The sequence below is a fragment of the Schistocerca americana genome, chromosome 5, assembly GCF_021461395.2.
Source record: "Schistocerca americana isolate TAMUIC-IGC-003095 chromosome 5, iqSchAmer2.1, whole genome shotgun sequence".
Classification (NCBI taxonomy): domain Eukaryota; kingdom Metazoa; phylum Arthropoda; class Insecta; order Orthoptera; family Acrididae; genus Schistocerca; species Schistocerca americana.
Window position 1 is genome coordinate 293,892,223 of NC_060123.1, and position 26,799 is coordinate 293,919,021.

The following is a 26,799-nucleotide window of genomic DNA, read 5'->3' on the forward strand; positions in this document are numbered from 1 at the left end:
TTACCTTAGCCAGCTTCATCCTAACCCACAACTTCTTCACTTTTGAAGACCAGACATACCAGCAATTGAAGGGAACAGCCATGGGTACCAAGATGGCCCCCCTCGTACGCCAACCTATTTATGAGTCGCTTAGAGGAAGCCTTCTTGGTTACCCAAGCGTGCCAACCCAAAGTTTGGTACAGATTTATTGATGATATCTTTATGATCGGGACTCACAGTGAAGAAGAACTCCAGAATTTCCTCTCCAACATCAACTCCTTTGGTTCCATCAGAGTCACCTGGTCCTACTCCAAATCCCATGCCACTTTCCTTGACGTTGACCTCCATCTGTCCAATGGCCAGCTTCACACATCCGTCCACATCAAACCCACCAACAAGCAACAGTACCTCCATTTTGACAGCTGCCACCCATTCCATATCAAATGGTCACTTCCCTACAGTTTAGGTCTTTGTGGCAAACGAATCAGCTCCAGTCCTGAATCCCTGAACCATTACACCAACAACCTGAAAACAGCTTTCGCATCCCGCAACTACCCTCCCGACCTGATACAGAAGCAAATAGCTAGAGCCACTTCCTCATCCCCTCAAACCCAGAACCTCCCAAAGAAGAACCTCAAAAGTGCCCCACTTGTGACAGGATACTTTCCGAGACTGGATCAGACTCTGAATGTGGCTCTCCAGCAGGGATATGACTTCCTTAAATCCTGCCGTGAAATGAGATCCATCCTTCATGAAATCCTCCCCACTCCACCAAGGGTGTCTTTCCGCCGTCCACCTAACCTTCGTAACCTCTTGGTTCATCCCTATGAAATCCCCAAACCACCTTCCCTACCCTCTGGCTCCTACCCTTGTAACTGCCCCCGGTGTAAGACATGTCCCATGCACCCTCCCACCACCACCTACTCCAGTCCTGTAACCCGGAAGTTGTACATGATCAGAGGCAGAGCCACGTGTGAAAGCACCCACGTGATTTACCAACTGACATGCCTACACTGTGAAGCGTTCTATGTGGGAATGACCAGCAACAAACTGTCCATTTGCATGAACAGACACAAGCAGACAGTGTTTGTTGGTAATGAGGATCACCCTGTGGCTAAACATGCCTTGGTGCACGGCCAGCACATCTTGGCACAGCGTTACACCGTCCGGGTTATCTGGGTACTTCCCACTGACACCAACCTATCAGAACTCCAGAGATAGGAACTTGCCCTTCAATATATCCTCTCTTCCTGTTACCCACCTGGTCTAAACCTCCGCTAATTTCAAGTTGCCGCCCCTCGTACATCACTTGTCACTCAACAACATCTTTGCCTCTGTACTTCCGCCTCGACTGACATCTCTGCCTAAACTCTTTGCCTTTACAATGTCTGCTTGTGTCTGTATATGTGCAGATGGATGTGTGTGTGTGTGTGTGTGTGTGTGTGTGTGTGTGTGTGTGTGTGTGTGTGTGTGTGTGTGTGTGTGTGTGTGTGCGAGTGTATACCTGTCCCTTTTTCCCCCTCAGGTAAGTCTTTCCGCTCCCAGGATTGGAATGACTCCTTACCCTCTCCCTTAAAACCCACATCCTTTCGTCTTTCCCTCTCCTTCCCTCTTTCCTGACGAAGCAACCTTGGGTTGGGAAAGCTTGAAATTTGTGTGTGTGTTTTTTATTGTCTCCTATCAACATACCAACACTTTCGTTTGGTAAGTAACAGCATCTTTATTTTTAGACATATTTTTCCCACGTGGAATGTTTTCCTCTATTATATTCATATCCTTGATACTGAGTTTCACATGCAGTTTCAGTTTCTACCTCGGTGGGTTTGAGTTCCTTAAGCACTGCAACTAACAAACCACCTCCATTTATGATTTGTGCATCCTTTCAATGCACACTTATATTTTCCCTAAATATCTCAGTGCTATCAATTTCAGGTTTTAACCAGCTTTCTGTACCTAACATAATGAGAGCTCCATGGATTTTTAAGAATGCTTCAAACCTTTGAACTTTGTTGTAAATGAGTTGGCAGTTCATCACTAGGATTTTAATACTGAATCTTAAATTGACAGTTCTGGGTCCCCTACAGCTGTTGTTATCTTGACTGGATGAATGGTGACCCAATGAATTCTGGGGCAATACTGCAGATTGCTAGCTTTGTTGAAAATTCATGTGCAGGGCTGGTCTTCTCAAGTTTCTCTGCCAGTCATTGGAATGATCCAAGTACAACCTTGGAGCCTAGATGACAGGCATCATTTATTCCAAAGTGCACCACAATCTGAAGTTGATTGCACTCCATTCCCTCAATGGCTGGCAAAACAGCCTCTTCAACATGAATGTGTATACCGTTTGGAGGCATTTTGAAGCTACATGCCTAAAATCTTTGTTTCTAATGAAGATGTAATTTTGCTAGAGTTTATGGTCACATTGGTGTTGCGTGCATCACCATTTAAATAGAAATGTAGGAATGTTGTTTCTTTGGTGTTTGACAGTAGCATATCACCAACAAACCATCCATTTTTTTGTGCTGTAGCTTCATTTACAGCTGCTTGTAGTTGATTGGGGGTGTTTTCTGTAATAAGGATGCTTATTGTGCCATCTGCAGAAGAACTATTTGTTGTGACTCAGTGTTCAGGTCTAGATCACTTATATATAAGAGAAAGATGATTTGTCCAAGAATCAATCCTCAAGGAACTCCTTTTTTTTTAATTTCTGCAGCTGAGAGACACACAGCGGTGCCCAGTTATGACATGCTGATGCGCCGCAGCACACTGTAAATACTGCACTAAAATTATGCAATTTCGCTTCAGAAGTGAGCCAGAAATTGTTCTAAAATTACACCATCTTTCTTCAGATGTGAGCTGGAAATCACACTAAAATTATGCCATTTCTCTTTGAATGCATGCTGGTAAGCAAATAAAATTGACAAAAACATATTTTGCAGCATTCTCTCTGCGATAACTAGCAACCAGTGTTTTGTGTAGAAAAGACATTCGGCTGTAATTTGATCAACTGAGAGAAGCAACACAGTTGTTTCTTTTCTACTGCACATGCTCTGATTTGATGTCATCTCTTTCTGTATTACCAGTGTTATGTTGCACACAGCACCAAGTCAGTATGTTTTTTGAAATTGTGTGTATTGTATTGTGCAAGCATAGAGTATGATAACTTTTTTAAGGACTGTCTGTTGTGATGGCAATGTGGGCACATAGTCTACAGCACAGCTGGTAATTTGTAGAGTCATGTTTGATTCCTGCTGGGGGGAGGGGGGAAACCTCATAATATCAAACTATTCATTAGAAAATTTAAAAATAACAGTTCAATTTATATAATAAAAATAATGTATTAAATTTAGTTACAAATACTACCAGTGTAAGTGAAAAGGCTATAGGCCACCACATTGTAGCACGTTGGTATAGTTTTGCATGAGCAGCCATTGGAAACATGTCCTAGTATTTTCCTTCAGTTTTTGTTTTTCTTATATTTTCTGTTTCCTCTTTGTCAAGTATGACATGAACCAATTAGCAAAGCACTTCTTGCAGTGTTCCACTTACTTGTAGTTTGTAGCTGCACTTAGTTTTGAAGAAACGTGAAATCTCATATCTAGTAGAACTGAAATGATATCCTGAAATCCGATGCCACATAGGACAGATCCAAATGATGTAGAATGGACACAAAATCAGATGTAAAGGTGGTTCGCCCTTGCACTATACCCTAGTTGGTGGCCAGTTCTGGTTACACAATTCACAGTTTACACAGGTAAGGCAAGAGAATCACCCAAATGTTGATGAACATTACAGGTTTAGTTAAAGTTCACAGTGGCAAAACAGAAACACAACTTTGACAATGGACATCAAATGGCTTGAAGTATTGTCACAAGAGTTTAAAACATTGACACATATTTAATGTTTGCAGATCAACAGTATTGAGCATTTACTAGTATTGAGCATTTGCTAGCTTGCCTGAGATTTTCAAACACCTAGGTAATACACAGTTTCATACTCTTTACAGACACAGTTATTGCATGTATTTTACCAAGGCACAGAATTTCACTTTAACTGCCACTAAATTGTGAACATCACATATTCAGACTTTCCCATGAACCAACAGACTGCTCACTGGCCACAAACTCTTAATACAAACCAATATATATCTATGTTATCCATGCACCAGTCTAATATGATCTGACATACAGATGTTAGTGGAGTACTGGTTGGATGTGGACATTTTTTGTGCTAGCACTGAGATGTTTCCCAAATGCTTGCAACCTACTGACTGCAGACTTTCCAGCAGGCTATGCTATATAAAGGCAGGTGTAAGAACATTGTCTGAATTCCAAAATTACATAATGCTTTAAAATTCTGTTAAGCTCAAATCTACTGTTTGGCATTAACTTAAAGACTTTACTGTTATTTGTTTTATGAAAAATGTTTCATGTTAATAATCCAAAAAACTATACGGAAAATTATCATTACGCATCATTTGAAATCCCTTATTTATGAGTATGGCATCCATCTGTTGTTTGTTTTATGAAATATTTTCCAGATTAATAATCCACAAAAATATATGGAACATTATTATTATGCATCATTTGAAATCCCCTATTTATGAATATGTCATTCATCTTGTAATAAATAATTTATTACTCTAAATTATTCAAAATCTTAATTAATGACTGAACTGAGCAACGAGCAAGGTTGCCTGACTAAAAAACACTGCAGTAAAATCATTGAAGCAAGAAAGGTGATGGAAATTTGAAGGGTCTGAACTTTTTATTCAATTATCTTTTAAATTAATTAATTTAAGATAATTCTAAGTATGTTCTCAGAAAGTTGGGAGTGTCTGCTTTCAAAAGAAACATCTCCTCTGCTGCTGTTTTGTTCATAGTGTTTTTATTATTTTATGATGTTATCACACTTTCATTAGATGACACTTTTAATTATGCATTCTTCCAGTAAAACCAACTGCATCATTATACTCATGAACTTAAATATAAACATAAGTATAAGTTTAGATGAGATTTTGCAGAAAAAAAAACAATTTTATGTATGTACATATGATGTATTTCATGTGCACTGCATTAGATATAGAACGAAATAGTGAAAATTTTAGTTATTTTTGGGAGCAGAAAACATAGCAGATGGGTGTATTCCAACTCATAATGTTTCACTCTGAAGCCATATTCTTGGAGCTTCACCAACAGTATATTGTAGGCCACTATGTCAAAGGCTTTATGTAAGACTAAAAAAAACTTCTTCCCATCTTTCCACTGATAACAGGAACCTTCTTGCTGTCACTGGTCTTTTACAGTTCTGAATTGGCAGTCAGTAGGTTGGGAGGGTAACAGTTTGAGCTTTGTGATCACTACAAATTGTATTTATACATTTTGCAGTACATCTTATATTCACAAATCTTTGATCCTCTTGAAAGCAAAAGCTAAATGTAATATGATATGTTAGTTATGATATGTGATACAGTAACTAAATCAAAAACACTGATTTCCTAAAAAATATTATGCACTAAAAATTCTCAAAAATGTATGTTTATTCACACATATATGTATACTGAAATTTGGGGTGAACCATTCCCTGAACAGTAACCGGAAATCATAAATACTGATTTGCTATGAAGTAATCTATGCACAACAATTGTAACTTACAAAAATTCTCAAAAGTTTATGTCTGCAGTTGTTCAAAAATTCTTGAAGATGTACCTTTTTTCCTGTAATTGTATAACAAAATTAGGCAGTGATTGTTTCTGAATGAGGATACTGTTGTCAAAAGTTTCTAAAATGCATAACTTAAGTTTACAATTTACCATACAGCACAAATTTGTCAAAGCAGTCGCAAATGTTTGGAAATACCGAATAAAATATGATATGCCTCAAGAAACCCCAATACGCATATGTGTAGAATATCGAATGAACAATTCACATATAAAGTAATAACAGTTTTATTGACATAAGTACACTCAGATCAACTGGATATGACAAAGGCACACCAGAGTACACACACTTGCTCACACTGGTTAGCAATGTTGCTATTCCCATAAGTACTGACACATTCAGTGAAAGATTATGGAAAAGTGACACAAACAGTAAAATTTTAGAATCTAGAATTTCAAATGGGGACACAAATCTTAGGATAGTTCTCAGTTGTATAAGACCAATACAAAGTAGGAGTGAAAGGGAATATTTGATGTGTTCAGACAATGGCAGCATTAATGCTTGTTTGACCCATGGGAGATCATGATAGTCAAAAGTTTCAGAAACCAGTATTAAGTGAAGAATCTAGAAATATACTTCAGCCACTAAGTACTGCTTCCACAGGGACACAGAGACCAGAGTAGATTAATTACAATATGCTTCATATTCAAATGGAGCAGTAAGAAATGCTATGAACCATCGAAAATGTACATCACAGTGGTTTGCAGACTATGTATGTAGATGTAAATGATTCTCATGTCAAAGATGTTCTAACTTTTGTGTGAAACATTTTACACAAAATTGAAAACAATTCCTAGAAGATTCATGCTCATATTTGTCTTATACCTACCTACACAAAATGTTGCATCTCCTGCTTCACTTGAAAACGAATTTAGTTTGTGTAATATATCCTTTGTTCCAGGCAAAAATGGGTCCAGAAATTCATGCTCTTTCATCTGCTACCAAACCTTTAGCAAGTTGGATGGTGGGAGATGCCATTAAACGGTGTATAGATATTTGTGGAAAATATGGCTACCTGAAAGGTAAAATCCTGCTATTTGTATTATATCATTGCAATAGGAATAAATGTCACAATATTTATTGCTGTACATCACAAGCTGTGTAGCTTATGACCAAAAAAAATGATTTTACATTTCAGTATCTGGACTTGGAGATATTCGCAACTTCACTGATGCAACCTGCACATATGAAGGGGAAAATAATGTACTCTTGCAACAAACAAGCAACTGGCTAGTTAATTTGTGGAAAAAACAAAAGGAAAGTGTACATAATTTTGACATGCCTCTCAAGTCTGTTTCATTCTTGTCTGATGCATCAGACATTCTCCAGAGCAGATTTATGGCTATATCAATGGAAGAAGCAATAGATCCAAAAAGTAAGACGATATTTAAGACTAAGTACCACACAATTACCAGTTTCAGTTAACACTGCTGTAAAAAGTGGAAAGACTCATTCATAGGCCTACATACTTTCGTAATATGGAACATGTATTACAACTGATAGAAATGGCTTCATACTTCATTGCTCTTGAGTAGTGAAGGTGGTGGCTATGTGAGGTCTTGTGGTATCTGGACACCCTCACATTAATACGGTGTCATAGTAGATATGTAAATCATGAGTTTCCAAATATTGATAAAACATGATTTCTACATATTACTTGTTTATTTGAAGAATGAAATTGAGAGCAGTGAGATTCTTGGGGGAAATTTAAGTGTATATCAAAGCAAATGAGAAATGGAGGTGATGTATTTTTCACAGTAGACAAAAAACTCAAATCCACTTAGATAGAAATTGAAGGTGCATGTGAAACTATTTGGACAAGATTCAGTATCAGGGGTGGACATAAAATGGTAACTGGATCCTTCTATCACCCACCAGAATCATCTCCTGATGTAACTGAAAACTTCAGAGAAAACCTCAGTTCACTTGTGCAAAAGTTCCCCAATCATACTGTAATCATTGGTGGAGTCTTTAATCATCCAACAGAGGTATAGGGAAAATTACAGTTTTGTTAGTGGTGGACGTGATAAGACATCCTGTAAAACTCTACTAAATGCCTTCTCTGAAAACCACCTAGAACAGATAATTAGGAACCCTACTCAAGATGGAAAGATATTGGATCGAATGACAACAAATAGGTGTGATCTCTTTGAGAATGTCCACATCAACACTGGTATTAGTGACCATGATGTGGTTGTGGCAACAATGAGTATCAAAGTACAAAGGACAACTAAAACAAGCATAAAGATATATGTGTGCAGTAAACTAGCTAAAAGTCAGTAATGTCATATTTCAGTGAGGAACTTGAAACTTTCAGCTCAGGCCAGAAGCATGTAGAGGAACTCTAGCTCAAGTTTAAAAGACTAGTTGACCGCACACTGGATAGATATGTACCCAGCAGAACAGTTCATAATGAGAGATAACCTCCGAGGTTTACAGTCATTGTAAAGAAACTTCTAAAGAAAAAGAGATTACTGCATAATAGGTGTAAAACAACATGTAGAGCTTTAGATAGAGAGATGCTGAATGAAAAACATTTGGCTGTCAAGAGAGCGATGTGTGACGCCTTCAATGATTACCGTAGCAGAATATTGTCAAGTGATCTTTCACAGAACCCAAAGCAATTCTGGTTGTATGTAAAGGCTGTTTGTGGCATCAGAGGTAGTGTCCAGTCCCTATTGAATGAGAGAGTGACTGTAATTGAGGGTAGCAAAGCATTTTCAAATGTTCCTTTACAAAGGAAAACTCATAAGAATTCCCCTCATTTTATCCCCATACCACTGAACAGATGAATGAAATAAATATTAGTGTCACTGATGTTGAGAAATAGCTGAAATCATTAAAATTGAACAAAGCTCCAGGTCCTGATAGATTCTCTGTCAGATTCTATACTGAATTTGTGGATGAGTTAGCCCCTCTTTCACTGTAATCTGTCGTAGATCCTCAAACAAATAAACAATGCCTAGTTCTTGGAAGAAGGCACAGCTCAAACATAATGAGGTATCTTGAACAGATTGTCCTCCTCAATGCCAAACAGTATGGTTTTCAAAATATCAATCATGTGAAACCCAATTCACACTTTTCTCACAGGACGTACTGAAAACTGGATCAAGGCAACCAGGTAGATGCAGTTTTTCTTGATTTCCAAAAAGTATTTGACTCAGTACTGCACCTTTGCTTATTGTCAAAAGTACAATCGCTTGGGGTATCAAGTGCAATTTGTGACTGAATTGAGGACTTTTTGGTAGGGAAGACACAGCTTGTTATCTTGGATGGAGAGTTATCGTCAGATGTAGAAGTAACTGTGGGTATGCCCCAGGGAAGTGTGTTGGGACCCTTGCTGTTCATATTGTATAATAATGACCTTGCAGACAATATTAATGTAAAATCAGGCTTTTTGCAGGTGGTGCATTTATATATAGTGAAGTGCTACATGAGAGAAGCTGCATAAATATTCAGTCAGATTTTGAAAAGATTTCAATATGGTGCAAAGACTGGCAACTTGCTCTAAATGTTCAGAAATGTAAAATTTTGCACTTCACAAAATGATGAAATGTAGTATCCTATGAGTGTAACATCAATGAATCAGTTTTGGAATTGGCCAAGTTGTATGAATACCTGGGTGTAACACTTTGTAGGGGTATGAAATGGAGTGATCACATAGGTTCAGTCATTAGTAAAGCAGGTGGTAGACTTCACTTAATTGCTTGCATATCACTCATGTGATCCATCCTAGAATATTGCTCAAGTGTGTGGGACTTGTACCAGATGGAACTAACAGTGGATATTGAACATATACAAAGAAGGACAGCACAAGTGGTCACAGGTTTGTTTAATCCTTGAAAGAGTGTTACAGAGATACTGAAGGAACTGACATGGCAGACTCTTGAAGACAAATGTAAACTATACCGAGAAAGTCTATTAACAAAGTTTCAAGAACCTGCTTTAAATGATTACTCTAGGGATGTACTACAACCCTCAATGTATCGCTCACACAGGGATTGTGAAGATAAGATTAGAATAATTACTACATGCACAGAGGCATTCAAACAATCATTCTTTCCTTGCTCCATATGTACATGGACTGGGAAGGAAACTTAATAACTGGTACAATTGGATGTACCCTCTGCCATGCACCTCATAGAAGTTTGCAGGGTATAGATGTAGATATTATGAAACTGTGGCCATCTAAATCTCAAAACATTCTAATATAGTCTTATCTGTGAAACAAAAATGAAAAGTTAATGTCATTTACTGTGTCTGCCATTTATCACAGTCATTTATTTTATTGGTCTTCTTTATAGTAACGTAAGTGCTGCATTTATTAGGTTCTCAAATACTATTGCTATTGATAGTAACACACCTGCTGCTCTGTACTAAAAACACTATCTTCCAATATTTGATGGTGGTTTCTGTTGAGTATCAAAATGATGGGTGATAGGCAGTAGGAGCTTCCAAAATATTTTCATTGGGTTTTCATACAATTTTGACATAAAGTATTTGGTAAGTAATTCTTATTTGTGCTTTGTAAATTTTACGCGGTGTAGTTACCTCCCTACTGTATAGAACAGAACTGAATAGAATAAATCTTTATTTGTCTTTTGGTATCTTTTCCATACAACTGGCTTTGTCAGTGTGTTGAATACATGAAACAATAAAATATAATTACATAAATGTGTATAGTACAAGTAGATACATATGCTAAAATAATGGGGATAATAAAATAATTGTATATACAGCAGTACTAGATAGTGTTATAATAATAATAATAATAATAATAATAATAATAATAGTAGTAGTAGTAGTAGTAGTAGTAGTAATAGTAGTAATAATGCATTAATTAATCACATGTTGTACAACAATAACATATATATTTATGTATTATCTCAAGTACCTGCTATAAAAAGGTGTAAATGCTTATACTTTACTGTCACACACATATAGGTATATTGTATAATGTAGTTATCAGCTGCTTACTGCATATCTCCTGTGTGTCACTGTTCAGAAACTCATCAGTTGCATATTATGACATACATTTGAAACACACTTCTGTGGCATGCTTAAAACTATTCATAGGTAGATTGCTCACTGTCTCTGGGAGTTTGTTAATAAATTTCAAACATAAATACTTATGGCTCTGATGCGTTAATGTCAGTCTTGAGTATGGAAGATCTAGGTTATAATTTCAAGTATTATGAATATGGAATTAGGATATTAGGTTAAAATTGATTATGTTTTCTTTAGTATATATTAAACAGTTGCAGATATACATACTAAGCAGTGTCGTTATCATGAGTTCTTTAAAAAAATCACCAGTAGAGCAGAACCAGTGGCTGGTTAGAGGAAATTAATACTAACAGTGGTATAAATGTGGGCGGTACGTAAAAAAGATTGGCTAGCCCTGTTCTAGATACAATCAAACCATGCAATTAATTTGACTGTTCCGCTCATAAGAGATTGCACCATTATACTTGGACACACAAGGGATAATGCAGACAGAGCACAGATAATGCCAATAACATGCATGGTCTTTATGGAATTGTGGCATAATTCATTTCCTCAAAGGTTTATTATGCCATGACTACTTGTCACAACAGTGCAGCACACTCAAAATGTGAAGTTTTTGTTTCCTGTGAACTGACTGGAATGTTACAACATTGTACACTGTTATGACAACAATTTTCTCATTGTTATCTGTAGTATCTCTAGATTTTTACATTTTTAAATGATACATGTTGTTTAGTTAATAATCCATATGAACTGCACTACATTTGAGTGTATGCAGTACACTTAATTTGGTTCTGTAGCCACCATTGTCTTCATTTTCTTTCTTTCAGTCTTTCATATGTTTTCATTTAATTTGCACTTGTGTGCACCTTTCTTCATCCTTTCCCTGTGCTCCTCTTCTTTTTTTCTTATATACTGGACCTCAATACTCTTGTTACTTTTCTACTCATGTGCTCTTTTTGTCACCTTGTATTCATCTTCTGCTTCTTTCCTTGTCTTTGTTCCCTTCTTTTCTTGCTTCTTTCTTCTGCACGTTGTACTTGATCCAGTGCTTGATTCACAGTCAGTACTTTCATCTACACCTACATACATACTGTGCAAGCCACCATACGGTGCATGGCAGAGGATACCTTGTGCCACTTCTTGCCATTCCTTTCCTATTCCACCTGCAAATGGAATGAGGGAAAAACAACTGTCTATATTCTGCCATGTAAACCCTAATTTCTCTTGGTTTGACTTCACAAGCCTTACACAAAATCTGTATTGACAGCAGTGGCATCATCCTGCAATCAGTGCTAAAGTCAGCTCCCTAAATTTTTCTCTATAGAATTTCATGGTTCAAAAAATGGCTCTGAGCGCTATGGGACTCAACTGCTGAGGTCATTAGTCCCCTAGAACTTAGAACTAGTTAAACCTAACTAACCTAAGGACATCACAAACATCCATGCCCGAGGCAGGATTCGAACCTGCAACCGTAGCGGTCTTGTGGTTCCAGACTGCAGCGCCTTTAACCGCTCGGCCACTTCGGCCGGCTAGAATTTCATGAGAAGACCATAGTTTTTCCCTTGGTGATACCTATTTGAGTTCATGGAGGATTTCTGTAATACTTGCATTTTGATCAAACCTACTGATAAAAACCTAACAGCTTGTCTTTGAATTGCTTCAGTGTCTTCCTTTAACCCTTTGGTGGGTACGCCTTTCATACTTCCATGAGTAGGTGTGTTGCGGCTTTTACACCACAATTAGTATTACATTTTTAACCTAAGGAAAAGTAATCTTTATGTAATCAGCTGTTACATATTATTGGAGAAAACATAACATAACATTACATGGCTTTATAGAAATAATCTTTTATTTATTTGTTGCCTTCACAGTTGTCTATTATTGTGATAGTAATTTATAACAAGCCGATATTTAAAACTTCCTGGCAGATTAAAACTGTGTGCCTGACCGAGACTCGAACTCGGGACCTTTGCCTTTCGCGGGCAAGTGCTCTACCATCTGAGCTACCGAAGCACGACTCACGCCCGGTACTCACAGCTTTACTTCTGCCAGTATCTCGTCCCCTACCTTCCAAACTTCACAGAAGAGCTTCTGTAAAGTTTGGAAGGTAGGAGACGAGATACTGGCAGAAGTAAAGCTGTGAGTACCGGTCGTGAGTCGTGCTTCGGTAGCTCAGATGGTAGAGCACTTGCCCGCGAAAGGCAAAGGTCCCGAGTTCGAGTCTCGGTCAGGCACACAGTTTTAATCTGCCAGGAAGTTTCATATCAGCGCACACTCTGCTGCAGAGTGAAAATCTCATTCTGAAGCCGATATTTTTTATTGCCTTCGCGGTTCTTTTAATTATATCACTTAATTGCACTGATTCACATGAAAAGAAAGTAACAAGGAAACATATTATGAAATGGGGCATTCATAAACTCCCACTCATGTTTATGATTGTGAATAAATTATTCAACTTCCATCTGCAGCTCACTTTCACGTTGCACACATTTTTTATTTATGACACTGTGTTTCTAGCGTACATTTTTCTTGCATTTCATACATACTGTTTTGGTTCTGTTGTTTTTATGCCTGCCACATATGTAACCAATTCCAGGTTTTGTTGGCTCCTTGGTCTTCTCTTCTTCGTGCCTATACTTGGTCAAGAAAGCATGAATATCCTTGAGAAAGTGCCTCAAGTAACGCTTGTTGATTCAAATGTTCTTCCATTAGGTCCAGAGTAAGATGTTTCAAAAAATTCGTCTTCTTTCTTTATTGTCAGGATTGTTGAATTTGAAAATAATGTTTGCATTTATGCCAGCAATATCTAAATGTCTGTAAAAAAGTGCAAGTGGTCATCGTCACATTATTCTGGAAATATTGTAGGATGAACACATCTTATCTACAGTGTCTACTCCTCCTTTGGTAGCATTGTAGTCCAGATTCACTCTTGATTTCATAGTCTCTTGATCCATTTCATTTGTGCTGTGCATTTTCGATAAAAAAAATCACAGCTTTATTCTTTTTAGGAACAGTCGAGGCCATACAAAAATCACCTTGAAAACCAAAGGGACATATTATTTGGCATCACACAAGGCATAAATCTTGCTACCATATTTTGCTGGCTTATTGGGGATACACTGTACAAATCCGCAGCATCCTTCGAAAGTATGCAACATCTCGACAAACTTGCTGACATTGTAGTGAGCAAGCCAGTTGTTGACAAACTCTTGATGCAAGTCCCAAATAGGTGCTAGTTTGTCACTTTGTTTTCTTTCATTCTGGGTACCCAGGTCATTGAACCTAAGAGTTCAAAGTAGAAAGCAAAAGTGCTTATAGCTGAAGAGAGCTTGTAAAATTATCATTCCTGTACCATCTGCATCCCACAATTCACATCAATTCATGTGTTCTCCTTTCTTTATGCCTATTAGATATAAAGCACCTAAAAGAGTCTTTATCTCTGATTTTGTGGTATTTCATCAGTCTCGTTCTCTTGAATATTGAATTCAGCTCTTTCACTATTCTCGATGTATCAGTTTGTATTTTCCACAATGTTTACAATCATCCCATCAGTAATAAATAGGTGAAATGCATCAGTTTCTTTTTCTGTAATTTCAGCACTTCAGCACTTTTGGACGTGGCAAAACTTTTAGGATGTTCTTGGCCTTGTTTTAGAAGAAGAAGGAAGTGGTTCACTTATCCAAATAGTTTCTTTATCTTTTCCTATGTAAAATCAGTAATTGTCTGTTTGTTGTCTTCCCTCTTCAACCAGGTGGTCATCTGTTTCCTCTGTTGATTGTTCGGAGTCACTGCTGTGGTTTTTGTCTTCATTAACTTCCTCTTCCAACTCAGATTCACATAAATCTGACAATTCTTGTAATTCTTCTTATTACAATTCTTGCAATACTTTCTTGTAGTCTTCAGAATGTACAATTACATAGCGCCTGTCAAATGCCTTCTTTTCCTCCATTTCCATTCTTTTATGAGACCTAATGAAACACATGTTTTTATAAAAGTAATATATTGTAGCAAGTCAATATCCTAGATTGTAAAAGGTAATGAAAATTGCATATGGGAACTTTCATTTGATTTGAATATTCATTATATACTAATATAAAAGAAAGATTGCTTTTAGGTGAAAGAAAAACACAAGTATAGAAAATACTTACATCACAAGGCATGTAGCAGCAAACACACCACAAACCCAACACTCATGTTTTAAACAAAAATAGCGACCAAACTGCTGAAAGCATGAATCACACAAATGTAGTATGTGGTGACACCTGTTGAGAACAACAAATGTGTATCTGGACATGAACACAACTGTAATGCTATCTGTTATATAGTAGAAAACTGCGTCTTGCAGCTAACTGCCGTAGGCGTGCCCACCGAAGGGTTAATCCAACCCGGTGAGAATCCCCCTACACTCGAACAGTACTCAAGAATGGGTCACACTAGTGTTCCAACCATGATCTTCTTTAAAGATGAGCTACACTCCCCCACCAGAAGTCTCTCACTCACTTTCCTTGCTATTGTCATTATATGCTCGTCCCATGTCATACTGCTTTGCAATCTTATGACTAAATATTTAATTGATGGAACTTTGTCAAGCAGCACATCATTGATACTGTATTTGAATATTACAGAATGTTTTTGCTACTCATCTGCATTAACTTACATTTTTCTGTGTTTAGAGCAAGCTGTCATTCTTCACATCAAATAGATATCCTTTGTTCAACACACTATAGCCTGATTGAAATTACTTGGTAATTGACATTTCACACCTTGGAGCTGCCTTCCTCCAAGAGCAATCAACGTCATGTGCAGACTGTTCGCTATTGACAAGCTGCCACTTGTGGTCTGTTCACTTCCACTGTTTGACTACTGTTGTGTAAGGAGCATGGATATTTCGTAACCGAACCTTCGCATCCACAACGACGTGGCGCCTTAGACTGAGAGACCATTCCGCGTGACTGTGAAGAAAAGACGCAGACCCATGATTCGGGATACAAACACATCACGAAAGAAAAAAGGCCAAGGAATTGCCTTTAAAGGACTATTGTGATATCTGTTGTGCAATGTGTGAGAATACATTCACCCAGTTTACATGCGTTTCCAAAATCAGATTTCGTAAGCTGATGTCCCAGTTCCGCTTTTGGTTGGTCAGGTAAACACTTCAAAATTGATTCTGGAAATGTGCTTTTATAAAGTCGTTTTCCAGTTCCACAATCGATTTTAGTGCCCATGTAAACAGCTCGGAAAATCTAGTTATTTTTTACGTATCTACTGAAGGGCAGCTGTCAGTCTTTAGCCGGCAGCTAGCAGGTGGCATTGCAACAGTGTACTGTAAGTTGGTAGCTGTCAACTGGCAGGCAGCATGGCAACAGTTTAGCCACAGCTGACAACTTCAACTACTACTTGTACACTATATCGTGGCAGTCAGCCTCGACTGTAAACAAATTAGGAAAACAAGCAAACAGACTCTCTTATTTCTATATAAGAAGACAAAGCATTTCACAGAACATAAGACTTTTTTTCTCAAAGGAAATAATTCTGGCAGATGAAGTTGACCTTTTAAAGGTGGCATGTGAAAAATCCTCATTTGTTTATGCTCACAGCCAGTTGCCACAATATAGTGTCAGAATAATAGCAAGCAATTGTAATTGAAGTATAGGCAGGCTATATTTTTAACTGAGAGGATGGAATATATTATAAAGAAAAGAAATTAGCTTTAGAGATCATTTTAATTTTCGTAACAAAAATATCAATTCCAGCAGAATTCAATTAATAATTATTTTGTAAATGGTAGAAGACAGAAACAAAATCCCTACAGAGTTATATTTCAGGTACGTTCACTGATCATCTACAAAGAAAAATGCTTTCTTCTTTACTGTAGATGAGTCTGTAGGAATAATAATGAAATCCTAATGTGATGGTTGAGGGTGTTTCTGCTGACACAATTTTGAAAAGTTGGGTTCGATTCTTGACAACTGGAGACGGATGTCTGGTTCCGCATCTAGACAGTTTCGGTATTTAGTTTTGTGGGCAGCATAGATCAAGAATCCAGATTCACAAATGTGTGTTGAGACAAATGGAAGAAGTACAGGTTTTGCCTTTTCAACAAGGGTGTAGTATTTCTTGTTATCCAAACGGATCCAAAAGTGTGAGTTACCGTCAATGTCAAAACTTGAATTCAAGGTAGGGTCTGTGGCAATTTCTATCAATAACTCATATTCATTTGATGATAGAATGTTCGGCTTTTGGGATACAGTGAATGGGTTGACCACCCATTCATATTTCTGCAGCTTCTCATCTTCAGCTGTTGGGAAATAATGCTCTAACAATGACATCAAGCTTCAAAGATGTTCCAGGATTTGATGATGAAACACATTCTTCCCAAGCGCCAATGTTTTGTTTTTCAAAAACTCCTTAAGAAGAGGAAAACACCCAATCTCCCCCTCCTTGACACTCTCTGCCCAAAAATTGATTTTCCTCTTGAATGCTCAAACTTTGTCCCTAGCAGTGAACTTTGTTTGACTTTGCCCTTGGAGTGAAATATTCATTTCGTTCATTTTGGAGAAAATATCTGACAGTTGTCATGTATTATACACTGCCAATTTTCGTCATTAATAAGGTCTGCTAATTTGGTGTTATGCTCCAAAAGGATAGCTAAGACTTCCAATCTTAATTCGTACAACCGAGAGAGTACATTCCATGTGAGAGCCACCTCTCTTCTGTGTGGAGAAGCAGGGAACGATGAAGGCTTCCCATATCTTCACACAGTATTGTGAAAAGTCTTGACTTCAACGGCCTTGATTTTATGTAGTTAATGATTTGAATGGATTCGTCTAAAACTTTCTTGAATGAAACAGGCATTTGTTTTGTAGCTAAAGTGTATTTGTGGAGAGTACAATGACTACTGCTGCAATTCTTGGCGTTTTCTTTTATTTTCATTATTGCTCCAACTGTAGGACCCATCATAGCTTTTGCAACATCTGTGCACACATCTGTGTAATTACACCATGAAACTTTGTTAGTCCTTAAAAAATCATCCAATAGACAGAATATTTCAGCACCTGTTGTGTTGGCAGGTAGTGGTCTGCACAATAAGAGGTCCTCCTCAAAACATCCAGAGTATTCATAACAGACAAAACCCAAAAAAATCACTAATTCTGCAACATCAGTGGATTCATCTATCTGCAGAGAAAATGAATTGTGTTGGATGCGAGAAACAAGAGTGTCTTTCACATCATTTGACATGTCAACAATGTGTCTCTTGACAGTACTGTTTGATAATGGCACCGAAGATACAAGTTTTACTGCCTTTTTGTCTAGCATGCAAGAAACAATATCATTAACACACGGCTTTTTGAGATTTTCTGCAATGGTATGAGCTTTGCCTGTTTCTGCCACTTGATAACTAACCAAGAAAGAATCTTTTAATGAATTTTCATTAATTGTTTTGCATGAGTTTTCATACAATGCTGAGAAGCAGCTAGTTCAGCACTCTTCCTTTTGAAAAAGTAGATGTCTTTAGCCTTGAAATCTGGGTGAGTACTTTCAAAATGATGGCGCAATTTAACTGGAACCATTGAACTGTTCGGAAGGACTCGCGCACAAATTACACACTGAGCTTTATCCTCCTTTGTCTCCATAAAGCCTATTTCTAAATAGCTTTCATTGTACTTATGCTTCTTGGTTATTCCACTTCCACAGGACATTGCAACCAATGGAGTACTTGCAGCGTTTTCACATAATAAATCTGGCTGTGGAGCTTCTTGTGATTGTTCTTCCTTTGCTCGTCCTCCCTCCTCATTCATTTCAACTGGAAACTTCCCTTGTTGTGAAGGCATTGGAGAAACTGCACCCTTCTTCAATGATCCTGACTTCAGCCACCGATCCATGTTAGAAGTAATAAACTGATCAAAGCAAGTTTAACATAATAATGCCTGGGACCGCATACGTGCCAGCGAGCGCTGTGATTGGTCGACAAAGCTCACTCTGCGCAGGCATAAAAGGCTTCAGCGCATCTAGCACTGTGAGCCGGCGCACAGACAACCTCCGTATTGTTGTGAAACAGATGATCAGAGAAGCCGCATTCTCCGGCACTAAACTGTGTATGCATTCTCACTTCGGAACCACAAAGGCTGCTTGGGAATATGACCTGAAGTAAAAGTACACATGTTTTTCACACAAAAAATAGTGATGAATTTGATTTTCACATTTTTATTCAATAATTTTACTCATTATTTTACACAATTTGGTGAAAAGTGGCCGCTGACCCCCTAGAAAGAGCCGGCGGACCCCTAAGGGGCCCGTGGACCACACATTAGGAAGCCCTGGACTAGAGGAATCCTTCCTAAGAACCCAGAATCCTAAACCCCTCACCTTGTTCACATTCATTGATGACATCTTTGTGATATAAATAGAGGGTGAGGACACCGTATCCACATTCCTCCATAACCTCAACAGTTTCTGCCCCCTTTTCTTCGCCTGGTCCCTACTCAACCCAATAAGCCATCTTCCTAGATGTAGACCTCCACCTCAAAGATGGCTACATCAGTACCTCCATCTATATAAAACCTGTTAACTACCAGCAATACCTCTACCCATTCCATACTAAGAAGTCCCTTCCATACAGCCTAGCCACCGGTGATCATCACATCTGTAGTGATGAGTGGTCCCTCTCAAAATATACTGAAGGTCTCACTGAACTCTTCACAGACCATAATTATCCTCCCAATCCTGTAGAAAAACAAATCTCCCATGTCTTGCCTTTTCAGTCTCCCATCACCTCCCAAATTCCCACTCCAGCTACAGAGGAGCATTGCCCTCATAGCTCAGTGCTACCCAGGACTGGAGCAACTGAATTACATTCTCTGCCAGGGTTCCAACTATCTCCCACCATGCCCTGAAATGAGAAATGTCCTACCCACTATCCTTCCCACCTCTCCCACTGTGGTCTTCCTCCAGCCACCGAACATACGCAATATACTCTTCCATCCTTACACAAGCACTGCTTCCAACCCCTTACCTCATGGCTCAAGCTTCCAGGTATGTCAAGTGGTAATATGTCCATGAGTTTTCAACTGATTTTTTCTTGGCCATTGTCAACTGATGATGAGAACAGTGCAATAAACTAAGAGTCGTTTTCATTGATCCCAACAAATTTCTAAGTGCAAAGGGTCTTGCCAAAGATGGTCTACATCTGAATAGGTCGATCTCAAAAATATTCAGCAAGATGTTCATAAATACTTGCCAGGTCATAAAAAATAAGGGAAACTGATAAGTAGTGACAGGTGTGAAAAAACTTGTGTGGCATTAAGAAAGACAAAACCAAACCATTATCTGGCAAGAAATGTGCTAATACCCATAACTAATATGCGAAGTAGGTGTGTTATCCACTGGAATATAAATGGTTTAAACACTGATGCTTCTAACAATAAAAGCTCCAAAATAGATGAACCGGAAATCATTCTGTCAGAATGTGCAAATTTTAAAGTTGTTTGTTTAAATGAGCACCGGTTTACTGAAGACACAATTAAACTTCTAAACAAAATAGGGAATGTCAGATTAGCAAGTAGCTTATCCAGAAGAAACAAGTCACGTGGAGGCTCATGTATACTTCTACATAGTGACATAAATTATGAGACCAGAAACTGTTTTAATTATTTAACTTCCTCTGAATGTAAGCCTTTAGTTAGAGGGACTTCCTTCAAGCAGGTATGCCTATCAGTGTGACTTCAATCTAAAAAAGGTGAAGCTCTAACACCAACTACTACAGGAATTTGGCCATGAGTGATCAAACCACCACCCACTACACTGTCACCTATAAGCTTTACCAGCCTTCTGTTCTCATACCTATTGAGGTACAGGCCATGCCTAGTGAAACCCGATCTACTGATAGACCCAGCTGACACCACTGAAATGTGACCCATGCCCTCTGCCACCAGCACTCTCTCCAGCTCCATGTTAACGTGCCTAACAGCCGCATTAAGATCAGGCCGATCATGATACTGAAACAGTTGCACGAAATGCACATTACTGCCACCAATTTGAGTAGCTATCTTCACCAGGTCACCACCTACATCATATTCCCTATCAAGACTGTTCCCTGCTCCACCCACTATCACTACCTGATCCTCCTTCATAAAATTCCTACATAACTCCCCTAAGCTGTCAATCACCTGAGCCAACCCTGCACTAGGCTTCACAATGCTGGTGACCTGGTACTCATTCCCCAACACTTCCTGCAACTGCTGGCCCACACCTCTACTGTGCTAACTACCTAGCAGCAGAACCTACTTCTTTCTGTTAGACTTCGCAACTGACCTAAGCCTCCTAACTGCTGAGGACTGCTGCATGTTCCCTACATCTACAGCTACAAGAGGCTCCTCTCCACTCAACTCTGATAGTTGGTCAAATCTATTGCATATACACAAAGTATAGCTGTATGAATACCTCCTCTTCCCGGCTGCCTTCGTGCCAACTGCCAGTTCCCATTCCCCACCACCCCACCACCCTCCTCAACCTATCTAGTTCCTCCATTGCACGTTATAACTACACCTGAAGGGTACTGATCCTATGCTCCTGCTCCTGTATCAACTAATTTCTGCTATAGATTCTGCATTACCAGGAGAGGTTCTCGCTAAAATGCCCACTGACTTCCCCACTGCATTCTCCCCAATGTAAATACTTTGAACAAATCCCACACCATAACCCACTGCTCAAAAACCTACAACAGAGCCCACACTTTTCACTCATGGTAAAATTTTACAGTTACTGACAAAAAACTGTACATCCACTCTACCTAAGTTCAGTTAGAGCAGTAGAACTATTTATAGAACTAATAACAGCGGTCTCGAAATTCTCTGTTTACTAAGAATGCAACTACTTGTATTAATACTAATATGCCACAGCTAATACCAATACCAACAAAACTTCACAAAATTATTAGCTAAAACCAAACATTCAGGCAGCCACTGGAACACAACAAAATTAAAACACTGAATGAAAATTTTACTGAAATGTTTCCCTAGGAACAATAAAAATGTCAGCTGAAAACTAAAGCACAAAGTTTACCAAACGACTAAAATGCACAGAAAACTAAAAAACACAGTGAGCAAATGTTTCCAAAAGTTTATTAAATCGTTATTTTGCCACATATAGCATGAAACACCGCTGAAAACTATTAAATTTAGTAACTGTATAACAGCGCACAAATAACTTTGTCAGTACTTAGCTTTATAACCACTACAGCTGCAAACTGCATGCTGAAAAATGTACACACACTATTATAGTCTGATATTGTTTGATTGTTTGTGTATAGATTAAATGAAAAGGAGTGGGGGGTAGGGAGGGTGCAGGACAATGCTCCAGGTGAGACCATTCTTTTGTTGATCCCATTCACTTACCCTGCTTACCACCATTACAAAAAACTGTCTGTTTTGTAATAGATATTCAATAATTCTTGTGACCTAACATTCCTTAAATGTGTCATAGAGTTTTTTATTCATGATTTTCCAGGTGTAAATCTGGTCTGTTTGGGAATGAGCTCTTGGTCTGCAATATTTGTATACAGATGGCATATGGGTGCTACTGGAAGGTAGTTCTTAAGTTGGCTTGTGTCTTTCCAGGGTTTCACTAGTGTTACTCTGATTTCCACCTCATCTTTGGGGTCTTGCAATCTGCAGCTAAGCACAGATTGGAACTGGCCATTGGAAGGTTGAAGTGACTGCAGTGGATGTTCAACAAAAACCAGTAAACATTTATAGCACTGGAATGGGCACCAGTGATGACACAGGTGCCAGACTGGTTATATAAAAACTGCAGCAACGATCACACAACAGTGAATTGTGTTTTATTCATCTCATGACGTACATTTGCAATCTATTTGGTTTGCGTACAGGAGACATGTCAAAAATCCATAAAAGAATTATGATGATTTTTACATTAATAAATAATAGCACTATAATAAATAATAACACTATAAAGATATTTCCTGGAACGTGTAACACATTGTATCCAGGTCAAACTTCCAATTTGTCCCACCTGAATTTAACCACTGAGTAATAATGCTTCAGTGTCAGTACCTCAAATGGCTCTGAGCACTATGGGACTTAATGTCTGAGGTCATCAGTCCCCTAGAACTTAGAACTACTTAAACCTAAGGACATCATACACATCCATGTCCGAGGTAAGATTCAAACCTGTGACCGTAGCGGTCGCGCAGTTCCAGACTGTAGCGCCTAGAACCGCTCAGCCAATCTGCCTGGCAGTACCTCATATATCTTTCTTTTAAGTGATCATAAATTCATCTACATCAATTTGTTCCCTTTTAATTTATTACAAATTTTCATTCCCATGCATCAAGGACCCTGGGCATACAATCTGAGGTGGTGGGTGGGGAGCATAATATTTTCTTTGTTTTCAGTATCATGTGAATGGACAAAATGATTTCTCTCAAATAATTCATGTCTGGTGTACAAAAATATAATAATCTCATATATGTATAAGGATGACAGAGTTAATATTTTAAGTTTTCTAAATAATGGTCGACATGGTTCTTTGTGATTTGCAGTGCACATATTTCGAATGATTTTTTCCTGTAATTTTAGTATCTGCACTATGTTTATCGAGTTTCCCCAAGAAACAATAAAATACCGAATAATGGATTCAAAGTAGCTTGTATATGCTACTTTTTGTGTGTCCATATCAGTTTCAGTTGATAATATTTGCATTTCAAATGCAAAGTTGCTCAGTTTGTTTGCCAGGTATTCAATGTGTGTCTGCCAGCTCAAATTTTTATCTACATTTAAACCTAAGAATTTGACTGAGTCAACTTCTTCTATACCTTGGTTGTTGTGTACAAATTTAATCTGCTCACATTTTGACTGTTTGGTTTTGAACTGCATCACATGATTCTTAGATATATTTAGATTCAAACCATTTAGCCGAAACCAAGTTTCTAAGGTACTGAGGGTACCGATCACAGAACTGGGAATTTTTTCCAAAACCTGATCTTTAACTAAGACAGAAGTATCATCTGTGAACAGATCTGATGGGGAGCTGATATTTAATGGTAAGTCAATAACATAAAAGAGAAACAGAACTGGGCCTAATTTGGAACCTCGTACAGCACCCTGAGATATTTTTTTTTCTTGTCAGAAAAATAATATGCACCATTTGAAGAAACACTAACTCTTTGCTTTCTGTTGGATAAGTAGGATTTAAGCCATTGTAGGGAACTGCTGCTAATGCCATACTTTTCAAGTTTGTAAACAAGCAATGCATGGGTCACAGAATCAAATGCCTTTGTGAGGTCACAGAAAATTCCTGCCACCTTATTCCTCTCGTCTAATGATGTACTTATATTCTCAATGAAACTGTTTACTGCATCTATGGTGTTTTTCCCCTGCTGAAAACCAAATTGATTGTTTAGAATAATAGAATATTTAGAAATTATATATAAAAACAAAGATGAGGTGACTTACCGAACAAAAGCGCTGGCAGGTCGATAGACACACAAACAAACACAAACACACAAACAAAATTCAAGCTTTCGCAACAAACTGTTGCCTCATCAGGAAAGAGGGAAGGAGAGGGGAAGACGAAAGGAAGTGGGTTTTAAGGGAGAGGGTAAGGAGTCATTCCAATCCCGGGAGCGGAAAGACTTACCTTAGGGGGAAAAAAGGACAGGTATACACTCGCACACACGCACATATCCCATATGTGCGTGTGTGCGAGTGTATACCTGTCCTTTTTTCCCCCTAAGGTAAGTCTTTCCGCTCCCGGGATTGGAATGACTCCTTACCCTCTCCCTTAAAACCCACTTCCTTTCGTCTTCCCCTCTCCTTCCCTCTTTCCTGATGAGGCAACAGTTTGTTGCGAAAGCTTGAATTTTGTGTGTGTGTTTGTGTTTGTTTGTGTGTCTATCGACCTGCCAGCGCTTTTGTTCGGTAAGTCACCTCATCTTTGTTTTTATATATAATTTTTCCCACGTGGAATGTTTCCTTCCATTATATTGATATCAGAATATTTAGAAATGAAGTTTTGGATTTGTGCACCAGCAAGTTTTTCAAGTGTTTTAGATAGGACTGGGAGAACTGAGATAGGATGATAATTTCCCATCATCTCTCTTGATCCCTTCTTGAAAAGTGGTTTGACTTCAGCATATTTTAGTACTCTGGGAAACAACCCTCTTCAAAACATTGATTTATTATTTGAGCTAGTGAGTTTGCAATTATGTTGTGTATCACTTTAATAACTTTGGTGGGTATTTCATCCCACCCTGCAGATTTTTTGTTTCTTATAGCATTTTCTACATCCTCCAAAGAAAGTTTTAAGAATTTTGTAAATTTTTCAGTGTTTTCACCTAGGCCAAAGGAATTTACTTTTTTGTGATAACCTGTTAGATCTACATCACACTTTGCTGCATTTATGAAGAATTCATTAAAGTACCTTGGTATCTGAGTTGGATTTGCAATAGTATTTCTTTCAATGTCAATTTTTGAAATTTCTTGGTTACAGGCTTTAACACCAAACTCAGATTTAATGACGGACCACACAGCCTTTGTCTTATTTTTATGATTTAAAATTAGCCTGTTATTTGGCAGTTGTTTTGCTGCCATGACAACTCTTTTAAATATGGTTTTATAGAGTCTAACATATTTAATGAAATCAGTATCTTTATTGTACTTTAGTTCTCTGTGCAATTGCCTTTTCCCTACATTGGAAATTTTTATGCCCTGGGTAATCCACTTTATTTTATTTATTATTTTATTGCTGCAGAGTCTAGGTGGAAATTGTTCATTAAAGGCACCACTATTTAGGAATTTCTCAAAGTTTTTGTCACTTGAGTTACAATGATCAACAGGCCATGTTTTCTCTTTTAGCTTCTCACTAAATGTTAGCAAGTTTTCTTTGCTAAAGTTCCTGCTCATATGGGTTCTCATATGTGAAATGTTCCTGTCTATCTGTGGCAGCTCAGTGAACAATGTCCAATGATCCAAAATACCTAGACCTAGACAAAATTTATACACATTTTCATATACATAATTAGTTAGAACATTGTCAATACAAGTTGCTGATTGCCCATTGTCTCTGGTTGATTCAAAGAAATATAATTTGAAACCACGTTACTTTACTGAGTAAGAGAATCTTGAAGCATGGCTACTATCACATATGATGTCAATATTAAAATCAGCAGCTATCACAGTTTTTTTTTTTTTTTTTTTTTTTTTGCTCTACAAAGGTGTTTAGCATAATTTGAAGCTTAGATTAGAATAGTTCTGTTGTTGACATCCCTGGAATTCTGTATATTGGTATTATTAAAACATTTGCTAGTGAGTCCACTATTTCTAGCAATAGCTCTCAAACACACAGTATCAAGTCTCTGAACAAGATCCTGAATGTGAGCTTTCCAAGACAGTTTACTATCTATCAGTTTATTATCTATCTGAACACCTAGAAATTTGAACTGTTCAGTTTCACTAATCATATGGCCATTCTGTGAAATTAAAAGTCAGGTTTTGTTAAATTGTGTGTTAGAAACTGTAAAAACTGAGACTTACTGTGATTTAGCGTTAGTTTATTTTCTACAATCCATGAACTGAGGTCATGAATTGCACTATGTGAAACCGAGCCAATGCTGCACACAACATCATTTACCACCAAGCTAGTGTCATCAGCAAACAGAAATATTTTAGAGTTACCAGTAATACTAGAGGGCATATCATTGTAAGAGATGAAGCAATTGTGAGCTACTCCCCATATTCTGTAATGGTCCAGTTTCTGGAGCAATATTTTGTGATCAATACAATCAAATGCCATAGTTAAATCAAAAAATATGCCTAGCATTCGAAACCTTTTGTTTAACCCATCCAGTACCTTACAGAAAAAAAGAGAATATAGCATTTTCAGTTGTTAAATGACTTCTAAAGCTGAACTGTACAATTGATAGCAAATTGTGTGATATAAAATGATCATTATTATCCTTACATACACAGCCTTTTCAATAACTTTAGCAAACACTGATTGCATAGAAATAGGTCTAAAATCAGATGACCCTCCTCTTTTTAAAGGAGCATTCGTTTTAACTGCATACTAAAGT

General features: G+C 37.9%; 1 protein-coding gene across 1 annotated transcript in view; it reads left to right on the forward strand.

Moving 5' to 3' along the window:
- Nucleotides 1-26,799, forward strand: part of LOC124616104 (peroxisomal acyl-coenzyme A oxidase 3-like) — a 212,531-nt gene that overhangs the window by 146,506 nt on the left and 39,226 nt on the right. Inside the window, exons 9-10 of the mRNA XM_047144363.1 lie at nt 6,601-6,721; nt 6,838-7,074. Of these exons, the coding sequence (XP_047000319.1) occupies nt 6,601-6,721; nt 6,838-7,074 (358 nt within the window). The remainder of the gene's footprint in view (nt 1-6,600; nt 6,722-6,837; nt 7,075-26,799) is intronic.